This window comes from Sminthopsis crassicaudata, chromosome 2 (assembly GCF_048593235.1).
Source record: "Sminthopsis crassicaudata isolate SCR6 chromosome 2, ASM4859323v1, whole genome shotgun sequence".
Lineage (NCBI taxonomy): Eukaryota > Metazoa > Chordata > Mammalia > Dasyuromorphia > Dasyuridae > Sminthopsis > Sminthopsis crassicaudata.
This window is the reverse complement of record NC_133618.1, coordinates 389,333,112-389,354,228: the sequence shown is the minus strand read 5'-3', so window position 1 is coordinate 389,354,228 and position 21,117 is coordinate 389,333,112. Positions and strand designations below refer to the sequence as shown.

At 38.5% G+C, this 21,117-nt stretch overlaps 1 protein-coding gene across 12 annotated transcripts in view; it reads right to left on the bottom strand.

The window, feature by feature from the left end:
* The window catches only part of LOC141556808 (protocadherin alpha-C2), a 182,175-nt gene that overhangs the window by 38,322 nt on the left and 122,736 nt on the right, over positions 1 to 21,117 (bottom strand). Inside the window, exon 1 of one of the 12 annotated variants that reach the window (XM_074291606.1) lies at positions 8,305 to 15,613. The exons of 9 other annotated variants lie outside the window; for them this stretch is intronic. In XM_074291606.1, the coding sequence (XP_074147707.1) occupies positions 8,305 to 10,857 (2,553 nt within the window). In that variant the 5' untranslated portion in view covers positions 10,858 to 15,613. Of the gene's footprint in view, positions 1 to 8,304; positions 15,614 to 21,117 lie in introns of those variants that run through there. 2 more of the 12 variants (XM_074291598.1, XM_074291594.1) reach the window with 2 other exon arrangements.

Here is a 21,117-nt window from a genome sequence, read left to right as displayed (position 1 = left end):
GATTTTTTAGACAGAATTCCCTAAAATTTATCAGCCACAAATTCTTCCCCAGACCTTCATTCATTTTCTAGGATCATGGCAAAGAAGGAATTTGTAGCAATAAGCTGAACTAGGATGAAAAAGAACAATTATAGTTGATAGGTAATAAAATCTTAAAAAGAAAAAAAATAAATGATTTGTCTACCAATTGATTTAATCTTAATACATTAGAGAAATTTAAAGAAGAAAAAAACTATCAAAAACATGGGTTTACCTAAACCTAGACCAGCTTTCAATGGTAAATTAAATTGTATACCCATTTCTGAGTTCCATGATTTAGAAAAAACATTTACAAACTGGGATAACTACAGAAGAAGGGATTTTAAATAGTAAAAGGATTCAAAACCATGTCATGTAGGAATAATCTGAAAAAATGAGAACAAATTGCCTGAAAAAAAGAAAAGTTTGAGGAAATTGGTGGAACATGAACAGTATCTTTCTATTTGGAAGAACCAGATTTGTTTTGCTCAGACCCAGAAGATAAAACTAGAAATAATGGGTAGAAGTTATAAAGAGGCAAGAGTTTTTTGTTCACTTAAAAAGGCAAATTTCCTAAAAAATGGAAATATAAGATAATAAAATAAATTGACTCATCATTGGAAATCTTTAGAGGGTCATATTTCAGATATAGACTAAACTAGATGACCTATGACCTTCCAATTCTCAGAATCTAAAACTAGAACTTTTAAATCAAAATCCAAAAGCTAGGTTTCAACTGAACATTAAGCCAGACACTCAACCTGTGTTCATTGTGCCTCTAGTAGACTGAAAAGTTATTTCAATAGGTCCACCTCATAAATTATTCTATTGGATTAGCAAAAAAAAAAATGTCTCACAATTATATGCATACATACATATGCAGATGTATATATATATATTTTTTCCCAAACATATCTGGCTTCTACAAGGCTAATAAGATAACTTTATAATAAACTGAATTCATAGTATATTTTATTATTGTTAATTTACTCATTCAATGAATACTAATAATATAATTACTTATAATATGAAGTCTATTAATTACTTTATGTTAAAAAGGATTCATCATATTCCAAATGGTTGGTAAGCATTGTTAGGAGAACAATTTAGTTCTTGTACAGTGACTCCTGAACTAAGTTTAATTTTTTATAAATAAAAGAAAATTTGTCTCCTGGTCTAGAAATTTGTTCTTTAGATGAATAACGACAGGTCACTAACAATGAAAAGTTCTAGAACATTCATTTGGGTGATCCATGTAAAATATTGGGAGATGTGCAACTTCAGTTATAGTTTCAGAAAAATATAAACAGAAACAAATAAAAAACCCCAAACATTCTTTTTCCTCTGTGATCTACCCCTCATATCTTTAAATCTTTTCACTATTTGACATAGGGAAATATGAATCACTGATTGTCATGTATCAGCTCATTCATAAATCCACAGATCCACCCTGAGTAATGCATAATAGACTTATCATGAAAGTTTATGATAAAGCAATAAATACATTCTGAAAGAGTAAACTATGTACAGCATCTTTATTTCCTTTCTAATGGGAATCTACTGATAATTGTGGGAGCCAAGAGACTTCTACTGAAGATTTCATAAAGTAGTATCTTGATAATTGATATAAAGTGTTTGAAAAAAACTGCATGAAACCTATCCTATTCATGATACTCAGAGTGCTAACACAGATCAATCTTTTGGTTGATTGAAATAAGGTGATAATTCTGTGTAGAATTCTTCCCCCTACAGACAGTCATTTGTATCTCTAACACTTAGGAAACTAAAATTAAATTAACAGGCAAATATGGCTTTAAAATATATCTAATGAGTTGCAACCCACTGGAAACTGCTAGGTCTGCTTAATGCGAGATGCACAGCCTGCCAGCACAGCAGTTCCTTCTCACTCACTGTTTCCCTTCCCTAGAGCCTAGAGCTGTGACCCTGCAGAGCCAAAAAAGCACTTCTTCTGGCCCAGAGAAACAACAATTCTTTTCACCTTTCAATGTCAGGGAGTTTTGTTCTTTTTTTTTCCTCCCACAGGCCCAAATCCTTAAAGATAAACTTACAGTTTTCCCAGTCTTGATAAATTTAATAAAGTACCTTGTCTTTTTATATTTTATATTATAAATATAAACACTATATATGTGTGTGTAAATGGATATATATTCATTTATACATGTATTATGTATAAATACATATTAAGCATGCACAATTATATTTGTTATATAAACATGAATTTATACAATATATGATTCCCTTTTTTATCAGAGCACATCTGAAAACTGAGGATGGAGGCACTCAATTTAAAAGTCAATTCTATATAGACACTACCAAATTGCTACCAATTTTAGTGTTAACTGAAACTGACTATATGAATCATAAGTTACTCATGTGCAAGAGCTATATCAGCTATAACAGCCAAACAAAGCAAAAACCTAAGTTGGTTACTCTGTCAAGAAGTCTACATACCAATAGACAATGCCTAATGCAGGATATCTCTCTGCATAACATGCTGAGTGAAACCAGATGTATCTTTAATAGCTCATGTCTGTATCTGAAGGAAGAGGAGGCCAATGACTTGCAAACCGTAGGAAACAAGATTTTTCATCCACAGTCAGTAAATGATCATGAAAACAAAGATATGGATAGGACAGAGCTATGATATTATTCTATATTGATTGGGAAATTTCATAAGAGCTATTGGAAGAAATTTTTTCCTTAGCAAATGAAGGAAAATACACGTTTTCTCCATGTTACAGTTAAGGAGTAAGTGGCAAAACAATTGAACTTCATTCCCTCTAAATAATAAGGAAACAAAATACCAGAAAGAATTTTAAAATAATAAGACAGATAATTAAAACCCCTTATCTCTGGATTGATTTTATAGCGGTATGAGTAGCACACATCCCATAGTTACTAGTCTATACCATTCCATTGGTAATCTTGCTATGCTGGGTGAATTGAACTCATGATTTCTCAGTGGATAGTCTTGTCATCATATTTATAAATTTATGTAGAATAAATTATGCACCAAAGAATCCTCTTTTGACCTAAAAAGTGTTAGTGCATTTAAGTTAGTGCATCACTAAGACACACTAATTCTCATTTCATACATCAGCTAATAGCTTCAAATCAATTCCATAAATTGAAAGTACCCAGAAATACCTCATCTTTTCCACTGGTATAAATAATAATAATAGTTACTTTTTTTCTATTGTGCTTTAAGTTTTATTATTTTGTTATCTCATGTGATTCTAATCACAACTCTGGGAGGTAGTTGCCATTATTCTTCCCATTTTGCAGATGAGAAAACTGAGGCAGTTAGAGGCTAAGTGACTTGCCTAGAGTCGCACAGCTAGTAAGGATTTGAGACAAGATCTGAATTCAGGTTTTCCAGACTTTGAGTCCACCACTCTATCTAGTAGGCCACTAAGCTGTCTAAATCCCTGAGAACTTCTCTTTCAACTTCAGTTGTTACAATCCTGTCAAAGATCCCAAGTTCTTCAACTTAAGACCTTTAAGACAGCATAGAAGACCTCAGTGATTGAACTAGGGAGCAAATGCCTTACAAAAGGCATTACTGATCATTTTGGGTGAGTACTAGAGATCAGAAACGAAGTTCAATGAGAGGGGAATGTTCCCATATCATAAATTTCCCAAGTAACACAAGCTCTGCATCTGTCTAAAAGATACCAGGAGACAGTGGTGCAGTGAGAGCTGAGCACAGAGATTCTCTCTCCTACCTGGCTCCAAAATCAGTTAGATTAGATCCCTCCACATTTTAGCTCCAGAGACGGACTAAAGAGGAACCCATACAGTATCTGTTCCAAGATAGTAATTCTTCTCTCAGAGGCTTCAAATAAGATGAGAACTGGAGATGATGTCTTGTAATAAAATGCTTCTGAAAGATGGATTCTGTTCAGTTGCCAAAGCAGTTTCCTCAGTATTCTCACTATACAGGAAATGAACTCACTATAAGTATTATCATTGCAAAGATTGCCTAAAATTACTTGTTTACACTGAATTACCAGCAGGGCAGAGCAGTAAATTTAGAATCAGGAAGACCTAAATTCCTGATTCAGTCTTAGACACATACCAGTTGTGTGAACCTGGGCAAGTCACCTAATCTCTATTTGCCTCAGTTTTCTCTTCTGTAAAATGGAGATAATAATAGGATCTACTTCCCAGGATTGTTGTGAGGATTCAATGAGTTAATAATAGTAAAACACATGGCATAATATCAGGCACATAGCAAGTCTTATATAAAATGTTAACCAGTTTTATTATTAAATAATATAATATTTATAAACGCTTTGCAAACTTAAAGCACTATGTAAATACTAGATATCATTATTTTTATTGGTGGTGGTGGTGGTGGTGATGTTTTAAGTATAGAGACAAAAAAGTCTTACTTAACTACTGATAAAATACACAGAAGATACCAACATTAGATGCTACAATCCTCTTTGTCCCTAATATGCTCAGTGGTCATGTTCTGCAAGATCAGTTAGCAACAAAACTTAATGGATAGAGTGTTAGACTTTGAATCGGAAAGATCCTAGAACCTAAATTTGTGATACCCACCAGCTGGAGCCAGAGTCCAGGTGGTTGATTCTCTGAATGGAAACCAATGGGCTAGGCATGACACCCTCAGAAAACTGGGCTATGTGTGTCAGATATTTCCATTTCTAAGCCTTGACCCTGTGTTCAAACTCTGCCTCCAATATTTGCCATGTAAACTTGGGCAAGTCAACTTAAAATCTCATAGCTTCAGGTATACTGCTTGTAAAATGGAGCTATAGTCCCCTCCTCCCCCCTCCAGTCTCATAAGATTATTGAGAGGATCGAATGAGAAGCATTTTGCAAACCTTTAAGCACTTTATACAAGTCAGCTGCTATCATTGTTAATTACACTACTACCACAAGAGAAACAACACAAATATGTTTGGATCCGTTTTTAAAAATAGCCTTGTCTCTAAACCTCAGAGTTTCTGTCTGCTCTACGTAGTTTGCTCATGATCTAGACCCTCTGGTTTTAGAGTGGGAAAACTTTAAACAGGAGAAAGAGAACTAGATGCAATATGGAGATATACAACGGTTTGGAAACATTTTGGTGTGGTAGAACTAATGCTGAATTTGGAGTCACAGAACCTGAGTTTGAATCCAGATCCTGCTGTTTACTACCTTTTTCTACTTCTGCAAAATGGGAGATTTGGAGGAGGTGACTTTTAAGATCCCTTTCAGCCCCAGACTTTGGATCATATGACACTTCAGAGCTAACTCCTCAAATTGAGTGAATCCCTCTGCTATCATCCTATGATTTACTCACTCACTGTACCTATCTTCAGCACCAGCTTGAATGCTGGAGATTCAGAATTCTTTCATTTACTGATTAGTTTCTAATAGAAATTTCTCTTCACTTTTATGCTGAAGTCGCTGGTCAAAATAATTATGGAATTTTGTATGGTTTTTGCATGTGATAACATTAACATTCATTTCAATGTAAGACAGAAATAGCTTGAATTTCAAACTGCCCATGCTCTGAACCACAAGGAAAGCATAGAGTGGCCCCCATTATAATGCTTTAGCTGTCTACCAACCAGCTGAGCTCTAATCCTTTTACTTAGTACAGAAAATGTGCTAATTCACCGCGAATAACAAACCTTTCCCCAATGAGTTCATACAAATCTATTAAGCAATTGTTTGCAGTGACCACATCCACAGTGAAGCACTCTTTAATAATCTAACATCTTTGGTCACAAAAGCTGCAATCTTAAAAATTCTAGGAAGTCTTTGATTTAACTACCCTTGCTTTTTTAATCTGTAATCTGTCTCCTATGCTTGCTCATCATAGACTGAGACAGAGTACTCATGATAAACCTGTCTGCAGTCTACATAGAAACCACATGCTTTGAAACTGATCATTAACTTATGAACCTCCACACAAACTATCTGAAGATTATTATGAATTGAGATTTTTGTAGGGGGGAGGAACCAATACTTAATCAACAATATAGCTAAACCCTAACAGAAACCTCCATGGAGTGAACATTTGGGTGGGGGAAATTATAATTAGCTTCTTTCTGCAGTGTCACTGAAAGCAGACTGAAGTGCTGGTGTCTCAGGAGAGATCAAGTTAATTCTTGCTTGTGATATGACATTTTAGCTTGTGAATCCAACATAAAAATTAGGAAACTTGAGGAATAAGTACACCTTTCCATTAAAAAAGCTAAGGAACCAAAGTGTAGTTCACCTAAATGTGTATGTATATGAGCACATTTACAAATTCATACACACTTCCCAATATCCATAAAATGTTTGATGTTAATGTACAAGTTGGCCTTATGCCTATCTTAATCTCAGGACACTAGTACAGTAAATGCAGTATATTTCATACAAATTGGAATCAACATACAATCAGGCATTTGTCTTTTCTTAGAGCTTGAAGTTCTTGATCTTTTTTGTATTCTGAACCCTTTGGCAGCCTGGGCAAAGCCTATAAGCAACCCTACTTAGAATGTTTTTAAATGCATAAAATAAAATACATAGAAGAAAAAGCAAACTATGTATATTGAAATACAGTTAACAAAATATTTTTTAAAAAAAAAACTATGATACTTCTTAAACATTACTGATTTAGAGTGAGGCATTTACTTTCCAAACCTTTCCTACCAAATGTCACTCTATCTTATATCTAGAAACTCAACAGCTATAGAAGCAAAAAACTGTCACTTAAAATCATGGGAGATTTTCAAGAAACTATTATGCTTTTGATCAAAACCACAGGAATTAAACCTCTGTGAACAGGAAAGCTACAGGGTACAGATTATTGCATTGAAGGTAAATGCAATGAAATCCTCTTATGCTGAATGTGGAGTGTCTGGCAAAGAAGGTGGGTATTGGGGGAGGGGAGGTAATAATTTCCCTCCATACCTTCTCTGAACTTAAATCTGGCTTCACATCTTCATCTCCAGTCACCCAGCTTTACTATCTCTCTAGCCTCATCAGATAAATAGTACTTGATTTCTTGGTAGTCTATGGTGGGTCCTTTCCTCTCTCCCCTAACCCCAGACCCCAACTTTTCCATTTTGTGGCAGAGCTATTGAATGAATTGAGATAAATTGAAAAAAAATAGGATAGAAAGTTAGAGAGGAGGGGCCAACTTCCATTTTGTTTTGATCATCTAAAATTTTTTTAAATTCTAGACTCATAAATCACAGATTTAAAATTATAAGTGATATTAGAGATAACCTACTTCAACTTTCTCTTTCCTCCTTTTCTGAATGTGGAAACTGAGGCCCAGCAAAACTTAAGCAGACTTCTCCAAAGTAGTAAGTAACAAGAGTTAAAAATTAACATAGGTCTTCTAACTCCAAATTCAGGTAACTGGGACAGCTCTCTCCAATGTACCTAATCTGGGTGCCAAGGGTACCAGAGCATGAAGAATTATAAAAGGACAGAGATAGAAAGGAAAAATAAAAGACAAAAGGTCAAAATACTCAAATCCATTCCAAACAGAGATTGAGAGGAGGTCATGGGAATTAGAGGGGGAAGATATTTCACTCTATATGACATTAATACCCAGGAGCTAGAATTCCAATGAAACCACAAACCCTTATAACACTAGCTGTTATTTAACTTAGTTTCTGAAAAATATGACTAGAAAATTTTCAATGAATATCCTATATAAATAAGACCAGCCTGCACATATCAACACCATAGCCCCCAGAGCTCACAATATAAACAAGCATTATCAAACCCAAAAAAACAAACAAACAAAAAAAAACCTTCTTAGTATGAATGACACCACATAAAACATCTTTTCTTGGAGCTGCTAATAAATTACTTCATATTTTACCACTATAAATAATAATTCCGATTTTTAGACCTTTTTCATTTCTTTGTCAGAACCATCTCTCAGTATTAAATAGTTGTTTTATTTTTTTAAACCAAACTCTATTTCTCAATAAAATTTTAAAACAAACCTTAATATAGCTGGAAGGAAAGCTAAATGTGGACAAATTGGTGATCAATAACTGTCTGAAAAAATAAAGAAATGAATTTTTATAAAATTGCAGTTCTGTAGAAAGAGACAGAGAGATGGAGGAAGTCAAAGACAGAAACAGACAGAGAGAGCTGAGTAAATGGAGTCTGAATTCCAAAAGTTACAGGAAACTTTTGCTAGTGAAAGATGCCCATAAGGAAATCCAACATGAATAATTTTGTATGAAACTCCAAGGACCAGAATGTGGCCAGGATTCCTGACCACCTTCACAACCTCACCTCATTGGGCGTAATGGACTCATTTTTAAGAATGATCAGGTTCTGTGCACTCTGTCCACTCTGACCAGTCAGATGTCTGCTGTCAGTCACGACTGCATGTGGCCCAGGGCCAGTCTGGGCCCCTGTATTGTAAAACATGAATGTGTCACTTCCTGAGCCTGCTGTTAGACAGGCCTTATAGCAGTAGGTCTTAGTGAGGGAGCCATTCCCTCGAACCTCAATAAAATGAGGCTGAACTTTCAAACCATGTGGAATTCTTGCATCAATGTTGTTGTTAGCTTGTTTGTAGAGTTCTGCAGGACACCTCTCCCTGACCCCACAGAAGCCTCCACAGCATGAGGTGCCATAGGCAGTATAATGATAGCATTTGATAATAGTCAAAACAATGATTGTCAAAAGGAATATAAATGAAACTGTGCTCAGTGCAATAATGAGATAAAGAGTTATCTCTGAATATGTCCGAGTATTTTTAACATGTCTTCTGGTGTCAGGGAGTATTTTTGAAACCCTGTCCACTACAGCAACTGTAATAACCACTGAGGCAGACAGGGATGGCTGTCCATTATCCCTGACCAGAACTGTCAGATTGAAAGTGGACATACTTTCATCACCCAGTTTCCGGGTAGTCCTTATCTCTCCTGTGTGGAGCTCCACCTTGAAAAGGTCAGGGTCAGAGGCCTGGGCTAAGTAGTAGAAGAGCCAAGCATTTTGCCCTGAGTCTGAGTCCATGGCTATTACCTTGGTGATCAAGTAGCCAGCCGCAGCTGTTCGAGGAACCATCTCCATGGCCACTGAAGAATTGCTTGAGGTAGGGTACAATATCTGTGGAGCATGGTCATTGAGATCCACTACATATATATTGGCAGTGACTGTACTGCTCAGTGGAGGGGTCCCCTTATCTCGGGCCTCCACAATAACATCAAATTCCCGCAACTTCTCATAATCAAAGGAACTGACAGCATAAATGTTACCAGTTATTTCATTTATGGACACATAGGAGGTGACTGGCAGCCCTTGGATTTCCTTCTCCAAAAGCGAATAGGCTACCTCAGCATTCTGGTTGGCATCTAGGTCTGTAGCCTGCACGGTGCACAGCAGTGTCCCTGGGACGTTGTTTTCTGGGACATAGACCGAGTACGCAGCTTCCTGGAACCGAGGAGGGTTGTCATTGATGTCAGAAATGTCCACCCGGATGGTCTGACGGGAGGTAAGCTGAGGAGTCCCTGCATCAGTGGCTGTCACGGTTATGTTGTAAGCAGCCACTCTCTCCCTGTCCAGTGGGCCACTCACCTCCAAGGAATAGGAGTTCCCAAGCCCATTGAGCCGGAAAGGCAGAGAAGCTGGGAGCCTGAGGCTCACCCTCTGGTTGGGGCCAGAGTCCTGGTCGTTGACACTCATAAGGGCGACCACGGTGTTAGGCATGGCGTCCTCAGACACCGGACTGTACAGATCAGTGACCACCACCTCAGGGGCATTGTCATTCACGTCCACGATGTCTACTAGTACCTTACAGTGGCCGGCCATGGGCACGGGTCCTCGGTCAGTGGCCTGCACATAGATCTGATAGGAAGAGGCCTCTTCATAGTCCAGGGCCCCGCTCACTCTGACCTCTCCAGTGCCTGAGTTGATGCTGAAGAGTTGCCTCTCTCTTTCGGAAGTGTAGCTGCTGAAGGAGTAAACCAGATCACCATTGGAGCCCTCGTCCGGGTCCGAAGCATTCAGCTTCACCACCAGGGTCCCCGGGGGCGAGTCCTCCCTCAGCTGAACACGATAAGTAGACTGGTCAAAGGCGGGAGAGTTGTCATTCGTGTCCAAGACTTTCACGAAAACCTGTGCAGTGCCCGAGCGTGGAGGGTTGCCCCCGTCCACGGCAGTGAGGACCAGGCGATGTAAACTAGCCTGCTCTCTGTCTAGGCCCTTGCGCAGCACCAGCTCCAATACCTTACTGTTCTCCTGGAGGGGCTTGAGGTCCAAGGCGAAATGCTCATTAGGGCTGAGTTGATAGCTCTGAACCGAGTTGGTTCCCACGTCCGGGTCCTGCGCGCTCTCGATATGGAAGCGCGTCCCCGGAGCCACCGACTCACTCACCTCCAGCTGGTAATCGGACCGCGGAAAGCGAGGAGAGTTGTCGTTGATGTCCAGCACCTCCACCTCGACCGCACTCACCGCCACCGGGCTGTGGGCCAACACCTCCAAGTGAAGTAAGCAGCGGGGCCGCTGCTCGCAGAGCGCCTCTCGGTCCATGCGCTCGTTGACGAAGAGCTTGCCACTCGTTAAGTCCAGCTCCAGGTATCGCGGACTAGGGGCGCCCAGGTGGTTAATGCGCAAGCAGCCCGGCCCCAGGCGCCGCAGTTCTAGCCCCAAGGCACTGGCTAAGTTTCCTACCAGCGAGCCGGGTTCTTGCTCTTCCGGCACCGAGTAGCGCAACGGGGAGGCCTCCGGGCCCGGCAGCAGCATCGCCAGCAAGAGCAAGAGCAGCACGGGGGACTGGAGCACCAGGAGCAGCGGGAGCCCCGCAGCCTCCGGGCCACGCCGGGGACCCTCGGGCTCCATAGCCGCCAGCCGCCGTGGCAGCCGCGGAGCCCGGCTACTCAAGGAGAGGCTGTTGTCAGCCCCGACCCCGCCTCCGCCTCGGCTCCCCAGGCCACCAGCGCCTCCGGGGTGCTTACATTTGCAGACATCTCGGGCCACTTCCAGTGCCGCCCGCCGCCGCCGCCGCCCCGGTTTCGGGATCGAGGCCTCTTCTCCAGCCCTGCCGCCCAACACCCCGGCCCCGCCCGCGCTGCTTGGGGCCTCTCGGCAGCTCCAGCCCAACCTTGCAGTGTCTGGTCGCGGCTCAGCTTCCTGCCGCTGCTCCTGCCGCTGCCGCTGCCGCTCGGGGGGAGGGAGGATGAAGGAATAGGAGCAGAAGGGGAGGAGCGCTGAGTGGGCTCGGAACGAATTCAACTCCGAGGCTGAGGACAGCGACCTCAAGCCGCCCCACCCAGCCCTCAGCTCCTACAGTACCCTAGCTTTCTCCCGTCTTTCCATCCGATCAGCTCGAAAACCAATGAAATATAAATAGAACATAACTGAAAAGGAGCCATTCCCTTTGTTCCTATACCCCACCCCCACGCCTACCACCCAAGACTTTTTTTTTTAGTGCCCTAAAAGACTTTTCAAAGGTTGATTTCCTATGATGGGGGTGGGGTGGGGAGAGATGGAAAACACCGCCCAAAATGGGCAATAAACTGACTCCGAGTAGCTGCACTCGGCGTGAAAGATTGGCAGCTGGCCCCGAATCTGGGAAGACCTGGATTCAAGTGCCGCCACTGTCAAGTACTAACTGAACCTATGCGAGTCAGTAACCTCTCTCTAGGCAACTTTTCTAATTCTAAGTTGCAGACCAGGTACCTGTGAAATAACACACCCAGTGCTATTCTCCCTGACAGAGCCTCAGAATGAGTCTCCAAATATAATTTATAAAAATTCAACACCGAAATGCAGCAATGCCGCCACTGACAAGTACTAACTGAACCTATGCGAGTCAGTAACCTCTCTCTATGCAACTTTTCTAATTCTAAGTTGCAGACCAGGTACTTGTGAAATAACACACCCAGTGCTATTCTCCCTGACAGAGCCTCAGAATGAGTCTCCAAATATAATTTATAAAAATTCAACACCGAAATGCAGCCCTGTTAATCTTAAAAGATAACATATGTTTCGTTTGGTAAGCAGTACACAAATGTCTGCAAATTCGTTCAGGCAAGGGGCCTAGTGATGTGAACTAAGAAAGGTCTTGGCGATGGTTAGTGGTACAAGCTGAATCTTTCTACTGACCTTTCCTAGAAAGACTCCCAAACATTGCACAATGTCTGATATCTGTGAGGAGAAGGGGGACAGAATGCATCAGAAAGCCCAGAGCAGGTAGATTAGTCTACATTTGATAAATACCTACATGTATCAGTGTTGCCACATATGGAAGAAAAGGAAAAAAGACAAGAGAGACAGAGACAGACTGAAACACAGAGAGAGGAATCTTATTTCCACATCCCCAAATGCCTGATAGACTCTGGCATTATCTAGTTATTACTTTCAGAGATGTAGCTGCTGTAGGATTTAGGAGAACACCAGTTCACTATTGCATCTCTCAGCCTTTCTAATACTCAACTCAAAATATTCCTTATTAAATCTTTCCATTCTCCCAGCATCTCTTTCTGTTGTTCTAAGTGCTAGCTCAAAGTCTCAGTCATATATGATTCTTTACCTCTCCATACATCCAATCAGATGCCAATTCTTGGCAATTCCATCTCCAGAATATCCCTCACACTCACACTTTTATTTTTACTCTAGCTGCTAAACAACTTGGTTCAGGTCTCACCTCTGTCCCTTCTAATTTGTATGCTTTTCTCCATCATTCCCTCTCAACAAGTCATCTTGCACAGAGCTTTCACAATGATCTTCCTAAGGCATGGGTGGCCCATCTCAACTCTTTTCTCAAAACATAAGTTATCTTCCCCAAACCAAAAAATGATTCCCTGTTGCCTATAGGCTTTAAAATTTTTCACAATCTGGCCCCAATCTACATTTCCAAGATATTTTGCTACATATATATATATTCCAGACACCAATAGTTGTCAAAATCCTCACCTGGAATATATTCCTTACTTACCTTTAGGATCATTCCTCACCCTCTCTTACCCAGTTACTTTTAAAATACAGCTCAAATGTGAGATTTCCTCAAAGAAACCCTTCATGATTTTCTCAACCGAAATTATTGCCTTTTCTACCAGTAGAATGTGAACTTCTTGGGGATTCATAGGATCATAGGTGTGGAACTGGAAATGGAGAAAGGAAGAAAGGGAAGTGAAGGGAATAAGCATTGTATCACTCCAACTCCATGCCAAGCAGTATGCTATAAATATTCTCTTTTAATCCTCACAACAATCCTATAAGGAAGGTTCTATTATTATCTTCATTTAACAGTTGAAGAAACTGAGGCTAAATGACTCTCTCAATTGATTCACCCAATTATGATGCATCTGAGATTGGGTTTGAATACAGATCTTCCTGATTGCAGGTACAGCACTCTATCCATGGTACAAAATAGCTGCCACAAGTTCCTAGCTGCAATGGATCTTATAGGCTCTAATGCGTCATTTCTCCACTATTATTCCTAGAATCTAAGCACAGTGCCTGAACATACTAAATACTCAATAAATGACCTTTAAGAGATTGGGTTTTGTTTGTTTGTTTTTTGTTTTCTATAAGAGTCTGTAAAATCATCACCACAAGAGTGACCCTTACTTACACTGATATTTATGCCCAATTATTTTTTTATTTATATGTGAATACTTCATGAAAAGAAAATATTCAACATTCTGATTCCCCTTGATTTTTATACTCCATAGAGCTTTGAGATTTCTGTTATCACTTCTCTGTCTGTTTCATATTATTCCCTTTAATTATTCTCCTCCTTTCTATACTACAGATATAGTCATTTCCATCCGAGACTTTTCTATTTCAGAGTAATTATGAATCATTATCTTTTGTTTTTCTTTCCTGACTTCTCCTCCTTTCCATTTCTCCATTTTCTGATAGCGTTTTTTCCTACTTCATCTTCTTTAGTAGAGTTTCCTTTGCCCTAGGGAACTTTTCCTTCCTAAGGAAAAATATGTAACAAGAAAACTACAAGATACTCTGGCATAATGTGCTACCCTGCTTAATGTTAAACTAAACTACAAAGGCCTGGAAAATGGAAATCCAGACTCTCAAGATTTTGTGTTCTAGACTTGACGTTCAGTTGTTTTTCAGTCATAACCCCATTTGGGGTTTTGTTGGTAAAGATGTTAGACTGAACTGCTGTTTCCTTCTCCATTTTATTTTACAGATGAGGAAACTGAAGCAAAGCATTAAGTAATTTGCCCAGGGTAACACACTTAGTATCTGAGGTCAGATTTGAACTCAGAAAGATGGGTCCAATGCTTTATCCACTGTGTCACTAACTACCTGCTCATGCTCTGAAACACTGCACCATAATTCATAATGCTCTCTTTTCCTCTTCCTTCCAATGCATTCCTTTTTCAAATATTCAGTTCTATATAATCTAGTTATCTTTTACAGTGTTGCATGTTTTTCTCCTTTTTACTTCTCTTAAGGGTGCCAAAGTAGAGAGATCCACATTTATTGTATTCATTTCCTTAAGACTTCTGCTCTTCCCTCTTCCTCAGTCCTCCCTGAACTCCCAATTTGCTCCATCTAAGGTTGCTGTTTTGAGAATTTGAACTCAAATAGCCCTAGGCTTTCAACTACACTAATTCAAATCTGGCCTGTGTCCTCATACATTTGTTTCTGAAAACAAATGGCATGTAAATGGAGTGCAGTTATAAACTGTCAGGAAGAAAACAACCTTTGCTTTCACCTCATTGTCTCTCTCCTGGTGTTTTCCATTCTTAACTACCTCAATCTCTATGTGGTACTCAAATGTTTGATTTCTGGGTTTTAGTCCTTTCCTGATTTTGTTTAGATGGGTCCCTTCAAGGTGGAGTGATTTTTTTCTGAAAGCTCACAAGAGTCAAAACACAATGAGAGAAGTGAAGGTGAGTTCTTGGTGGGGGAGTGAGGAGAGAAAGTAATTTCACAAGGACATAAACTAGATTATTCCCCTCTAATCAAGATTAAAAGCCTCAACTTGATGCTTAGTCTCTCAATGCTTTTGAGGGTACTTACAGCTGAGGTCTTTGGTCACATGTCGAACATTTCCATGAGGTATGTGGCATAAAGAACTAATTTGCTTGCCACCTGACTCCACATTGATTTCTTTTTAAGTACTTTCATCCAAAGGCAACTTTTCAGGCAAGTGGTTAAGGGGCAGAACTTTTACTCAAAAAATATCTCTTTATTTTTGATCTCTTTATTTTACCAACACAACATTATTCTTTTTAGCTCTCAAATTTTCCCTATTAAATACAAATAACTCTTAGGCTGTCTTAAGTTTTATCAGACAACCATTAGTGTCTTGAAAAGAATGTTAGTCTTGGAATCAGATGACTTGGTTCAGACCATGAGTTCCTGATTGCAGGCCCATTATTCTCTTCATCACACAATATCACCAGCATATTAGATGCATGATTCAAGGCAAAACATTTAATCTTTCTCATCCTCAGTGTATTTATAACACCTTCTCTACTGGGTTACTGTGAAGCAAGCAAAAGAATTGTGAATTGTCATTGCTCTTGTTAACAATCAATTGAGAGTAATATCCTTTGGGAATGTGATGCATTATAGTGGAGACAGGGTGAAGAAACTCAAATAGAAAGATGAATGGACACCAAATTTAAGTCACCTTCCCTTTGACTTCACAACTATTCCTAGAACTGACCCTACAGTTGGAGACTGTGACAAGGGAAAAGAGTAGAAGGTAGAAAAAATTTCTATAGGATTTCTCAGAAAGTCTTTGTCATCCTACAGGGAACAAAAATTGGCCAGGTAGAAGGGAGAGAGGTATTTTTAAATTTTATTTTATTTTACCAATGTTGCATTTGCTATGCCAATTCCCATCTTTATTTTAATTTATGCTGCTCCAAAATATAGAAAGTACCCTTTCCCATTCCACTTTTCCAACATTCTAGATGAACTTCGAACCCCACATAAAAATCCATTTCCTCTGACTTTTTCCCTTTCTGGAACTTATCAGCAGTTCATATTTATATTGCCTTATAAGTTTTGCAAAATGCTTTCCTCACAACTACTTTTCTTCCAGTCTACCCTTCCGGCTACTAACTAACCTTTCAGTGATGTTTTTTTGGCCCTGAGCTTCAAGACTTTCTAAAAGGCCTAAAAGACATTTTTTTCTCTAATGGTTTTCTCATCTCTTACTTCAGTTTATCACTGAATCATTTTTTTATTGTGGGTTATAGTTTATAACAAAAGTAAAATGTATGTTTATCTATAAAAAATGAGGCTAATAAGTAGCAGAGGACAGTGAAGAAGGAAAAGTTTCACTCTCATTCAATCTTATAAAGTAAACTCTGGAAGTTTCCCCAGGCAAACAATCTCCATTCCTTAATTATATTTGTAAAACACATCCACTGTGAGGTCAACAGTCACACTAACAATATTAATCAGAGCAGAGCAGAAAAAAAAAATGCAACAAGAAAAACATGCTAGTTCTATGACCTCCCCATCATTCACATCAGTTTTGCCTGCTTCTATTTAACACCATTACAATGTATTTTCACTTGTCAATGAACTTACCCTCAACTCCTTTAAAATAAAGAAATGTGAAATTGGAGTTTATTGTGATCATTATTAGGCAATAATGCAATGTTCATTAGCTGAATCAGGCTTTGGATTAATCCTTGTGGGAATATCAACTAAATTTCATTTAAATTTGGTGCTGCTCTGTGACTTAGATTTACATGCTACATATTTCAAAAGAAAAATGAATTTTTTCCCATGACTAATAAAGGCCAAGACAACTCAATTGTCCCCAAACAATCAGATCTTCTTGCCCTTTATCCATTCCACACCAATGCTGCTTCTGTAAGCAAAATAGCCAAGAAGTGGGTGAGTAGAAGAAAATATATTCCAAATATAGCAGATTGGATTTTCTATAACATTCAGATATTCACTTTTAAAGAGTAGCTTTTGCAGAATGGTTCTCTAATCTTCTGGTTTTCTGCAGTTAACAATCACATATACTTATATCTCACCTGAGCTGTACATAATGGAGAAGGAAATGGCAATCCACTCCAGCCATCTTTGCCAAAAAATTCCAAATGGAGTCATAAAAAGGAAGATACAATTGAAGACACAACAAAAGCTGTTCATGGAGAAACTATATCCCAAAGCATCTATTGAGCTGCATCCATACTGTCTGCTGTGGATTTGGAATAATAGCTGCCCCCATGCTAGGAACTTCTTTTTGAAGAATTAGATGAACATGGATGGCACATGAGCTCCTTTGTTACAGTGATTAAGCAAGAGCTATCTAAATTTAAGAGATAAAGTGAAATTTTCACTTCACTCTGCTATTTCTCTTTCTGATTATAGTCATATGTACATTTATACAGGTAGAATATATTTATATTTTCTTTATAAGATTATGGATTAGTAGATAAGAGCTAAGGAAGACCTGTATTTAAGTCCCATGCCTGTTACATCTTGGCAGAGATATGCAACTTTAATGTTTCATTGGCCCCATAAAACTGTAAATTGCAGAGAAGGGGCAGATCTACAGTGGTAAAGTAATTTCCTTACCAATGAAATCACGTCTAGTCATGTGGAAATTACTTGTGTATACACAATGAGGGTTGGGGTCAGGGACAAAATTATGAGGTATGGCATCAAATAATGGGGTTTGATCATGTGATGAATTCACAATGGCTTTCTCTTTGCCACAAGATACTTTTATTTATGTGAAGTTATAAACAAAATGAAAAGGTAAAATAGACACCAGAAGTAGAAAATATAAAATAGATTTGGGAGAGCATATAGTGAACAAGGAAAGGGTTTTTAATAATTAGCAATGTACAAGTTCCCCAAGGGAACTCACAATTAATCAGGAGAAAAAGAATATGCTATGAGGTGAAAGTATGGCATTAATTGACAGACTAAATCCATAAGCATTTAGCACCCTAGAAGAGTTAGTTAACTATTACAAAGAGAAAGACACTGTGAGGTATGGAGGAGAAGTGAAGAGAAAGACACCATGAGGCAGAACATTGTGACCTGCTAACCCCAATGGGGATTAGCAAAGATGATATAGACATGGGTAGATTTATAGGGAAAATTTAATCTCAGAGGTTTGACATCATAAGTTGGCTTTCTGAATTAGGGTTACCCAAGACCTCCACAGAGATGGAACTGTAAGGTTGAGCTGATCCATCAGTGCCCTTCCTTGCTTGCCTCAGGGATTATTATAATTTTATTAGTACCTCATCATATACACAAACATACAAACACATCCCTGATACCAACACATGGATGCATCTTGGAACATAAATTTTAAAAATATTTTTATTTTGACATTTAGTATCATAAAAATACAAAGTCCCAGTTTTATTTTCTTCTTGTGAATTGGGAGTACTATCTTCAAGGTATATCTTTGAATAGAGTTTGAATGAGGAGCGACAGGAAAGGGAAGTGTGTTGATTCCCCCTAACTTTCACCAATCTTCTTCAGGATGGGGCTAGGCTAAACTGTGGACAATTGTTGCATTCTCATTTCCATTTAAGCTACTGGGCTTGTGCTTAGCTACATGGAACCCTGTAGAAAATACTGGCAGAATTTTTTTCTTGGTGGTCAAATGGGCCTGGCAGGAATAGCTATTCAATATTTTGAAGTTATCTCATTAGAAATGGGTCACTAATGAGGCATGCCAGGTTTCCTATTGATAATTGTATGTAGGGAAATCACAGGTTATAGCATCTTCTGAAATTACTGCCAAAGCCAATATGACTTTTGAAGGAACATCAGGAAGGAGCTAACAGGCACATTGACACTGTATGTAGAAAGACAACAATGAATTTTCATGGCTATTAACAATCTCACATATGCCCTGCAAAAAAAAAGGAGGAAGAAGAAGAAGAAGAAGAAGAAGAAGAAGAAGAAGAAGAAGAAGAAGAAGAAGAAGAAGAAGAAGAAGAAGAAGAAGAAGAAGGAGGAGGAGGAGGAGGAGGAGGAGGAGGAGGAGGAGGAGGAGGAGGAGGAGGAGGAGGAGGAGGAGGAGGAGGAGGAGGAGGAGGAGGAGGAGAAGGAGGAGGAGGAGGAGGAAAGAAAAAAAGAAAAAACGTTTCCACATAATTTTCTAATTCCTGAAATTTTACAAACATAATTCATTCTTTTAGTTTAATAAAGTGCCTTCCCTTACTTAAATCAGATACTGCTAAAGGAATAATAAACTTTATCTACTAGTTATATCTACTTGGACAAGAATGAATTTATTGTCTTTTTTCCTGATACTAGATTTGGATGACAGGGAGAATGTGGTGATATTGGGTATCTGAGGAAGTACCATCAAATCCAAAGGAAAGGAAACAAAATTGAAGTTATTGAAAACCAGCTCTACTGACTTCACAATTTTGCCCTGAGGTACAGGAAGAATGTAAAGAACTACAAACACTGTTGTTAGTGGGACAGGATTCCCCACAAAGTGGTAATCATTGTAGAATTGATTCCGTCCACTAAATAAAGCATTAAGGATCAGTCTGACCAAAGGCACTGGGATAATACCCACTGTACCTTGCACCACTTTTAGCACTATATGAAATAAATGTGTAGTAACACTTAATAATGTTAAAATTTTTAGAACCACAATCCAAAGTTTTAGTGCAATTAGAAAAATATTGCACAAACAATGATACATACTACATAAATGAAAGCCTTGTCATCAAACACAAGAGACAGGCTATTTTTTTTTAAACCAAAATAACTTATGCACATTAGAATAACAGAATCTTGAGCTGGAAAGAATCCTGAAAATCATCCTAACTTAACCTTTCATTTTAATAATTGGGGGGAAAAATAAGCCCTGAAATTTGAACCAATTTGCACAAGCATGGGGAGTTTATGCCTAAATAGACCCAAAACTAGAACTTGAATATCCTCAGGTACATATTTTCTTTCCTATGTGGCATGCCTTCTGTGAAGAATAGTGTAGAACTTTTACATTGCTAAGTCATAAAAGGAAATGATTTACTATGTCTAGATAGGATTCCAAAAAATGAGCTGAGAGTATTCTGTGTCTCAAAATAATAGTCACACAATTTTGTGCTGACCGCACGATGTTGATATGAAACTGATGAGCAGATGAAGCATGCCTTAAGGGGGCTAAAATCAATATAAATGTCAGATAAGGTTTTAATAAATCACTTATCACCTTGAGATAAAAGAGGTAATAATAGTTGGGAGATGATGAGCAGCAATGGTATTTCTAACAAATCCTGTATACACTGACTCCAGACAAGATTTTTACTTAAGGATTCCATTAACCTAACAAGAAAGGATGAAACACTAGAACACTAGAAAACTAGTGTCTTAGTATAACAAGAAAACACTAAAACATTGGGATGCTTCCATTCCCATCTGTGGCACACACTGGACACCAGCAATTTTCCAGAAACATGTTATTCTCACAATCTTTGTGTTAGTCTCAGATTTTTAAAAGATAATACTATGTGAAAAAGATAGTGAGCTGGATCCTCCATTATTTTGGAGATTGTATAAAATGGTCTGAAAAAACATACCCTTAATTCTTAATGTCTTCCTATTTACAAGGTAAGGTCATCCTGATATAACCAGATAATTTAAGGAGAATTCACAAGTTTTGTTTTTCTTCAGATACCTATTTATCATCAGTCAAAGGAAGTTGGTGTTTGAATTATCTTGATGGTTGCAAGCAATAAAAAGAAATTTACATATTAAATAACCATAATATGGTGGGCAAATTCAAGAGAACAAGACAAATTTTTAGTGAACAACCAGTAGACAAACCAACAATTAAGTATTATTTTTATCTGATTAAACAAAACTATCATTAAGCAAGATCTGTCTTTAAAATGACAGAAAAAAAAAAAAAAACAGAGAAAATTTTCTCTGTTCTTCTAGACTTGTTCTTGAGATCACTTCTGGTTTCCAGTATTGTCACTACAAATGCATTCCAAGATTCTATCTATCACTATAGGCCTATTATTCCTTCTTTGGTCCTGCTTCTTCTGTGCTCCAACTCTTGGGCTTTCATCCATAGAATTAAATAAAATGAAAATTTGGCCCCAAACAACACTTTCTTTCCCAAGTAGGTTAGTGTGCCAAATTATTCCTTGGGCTGAATCC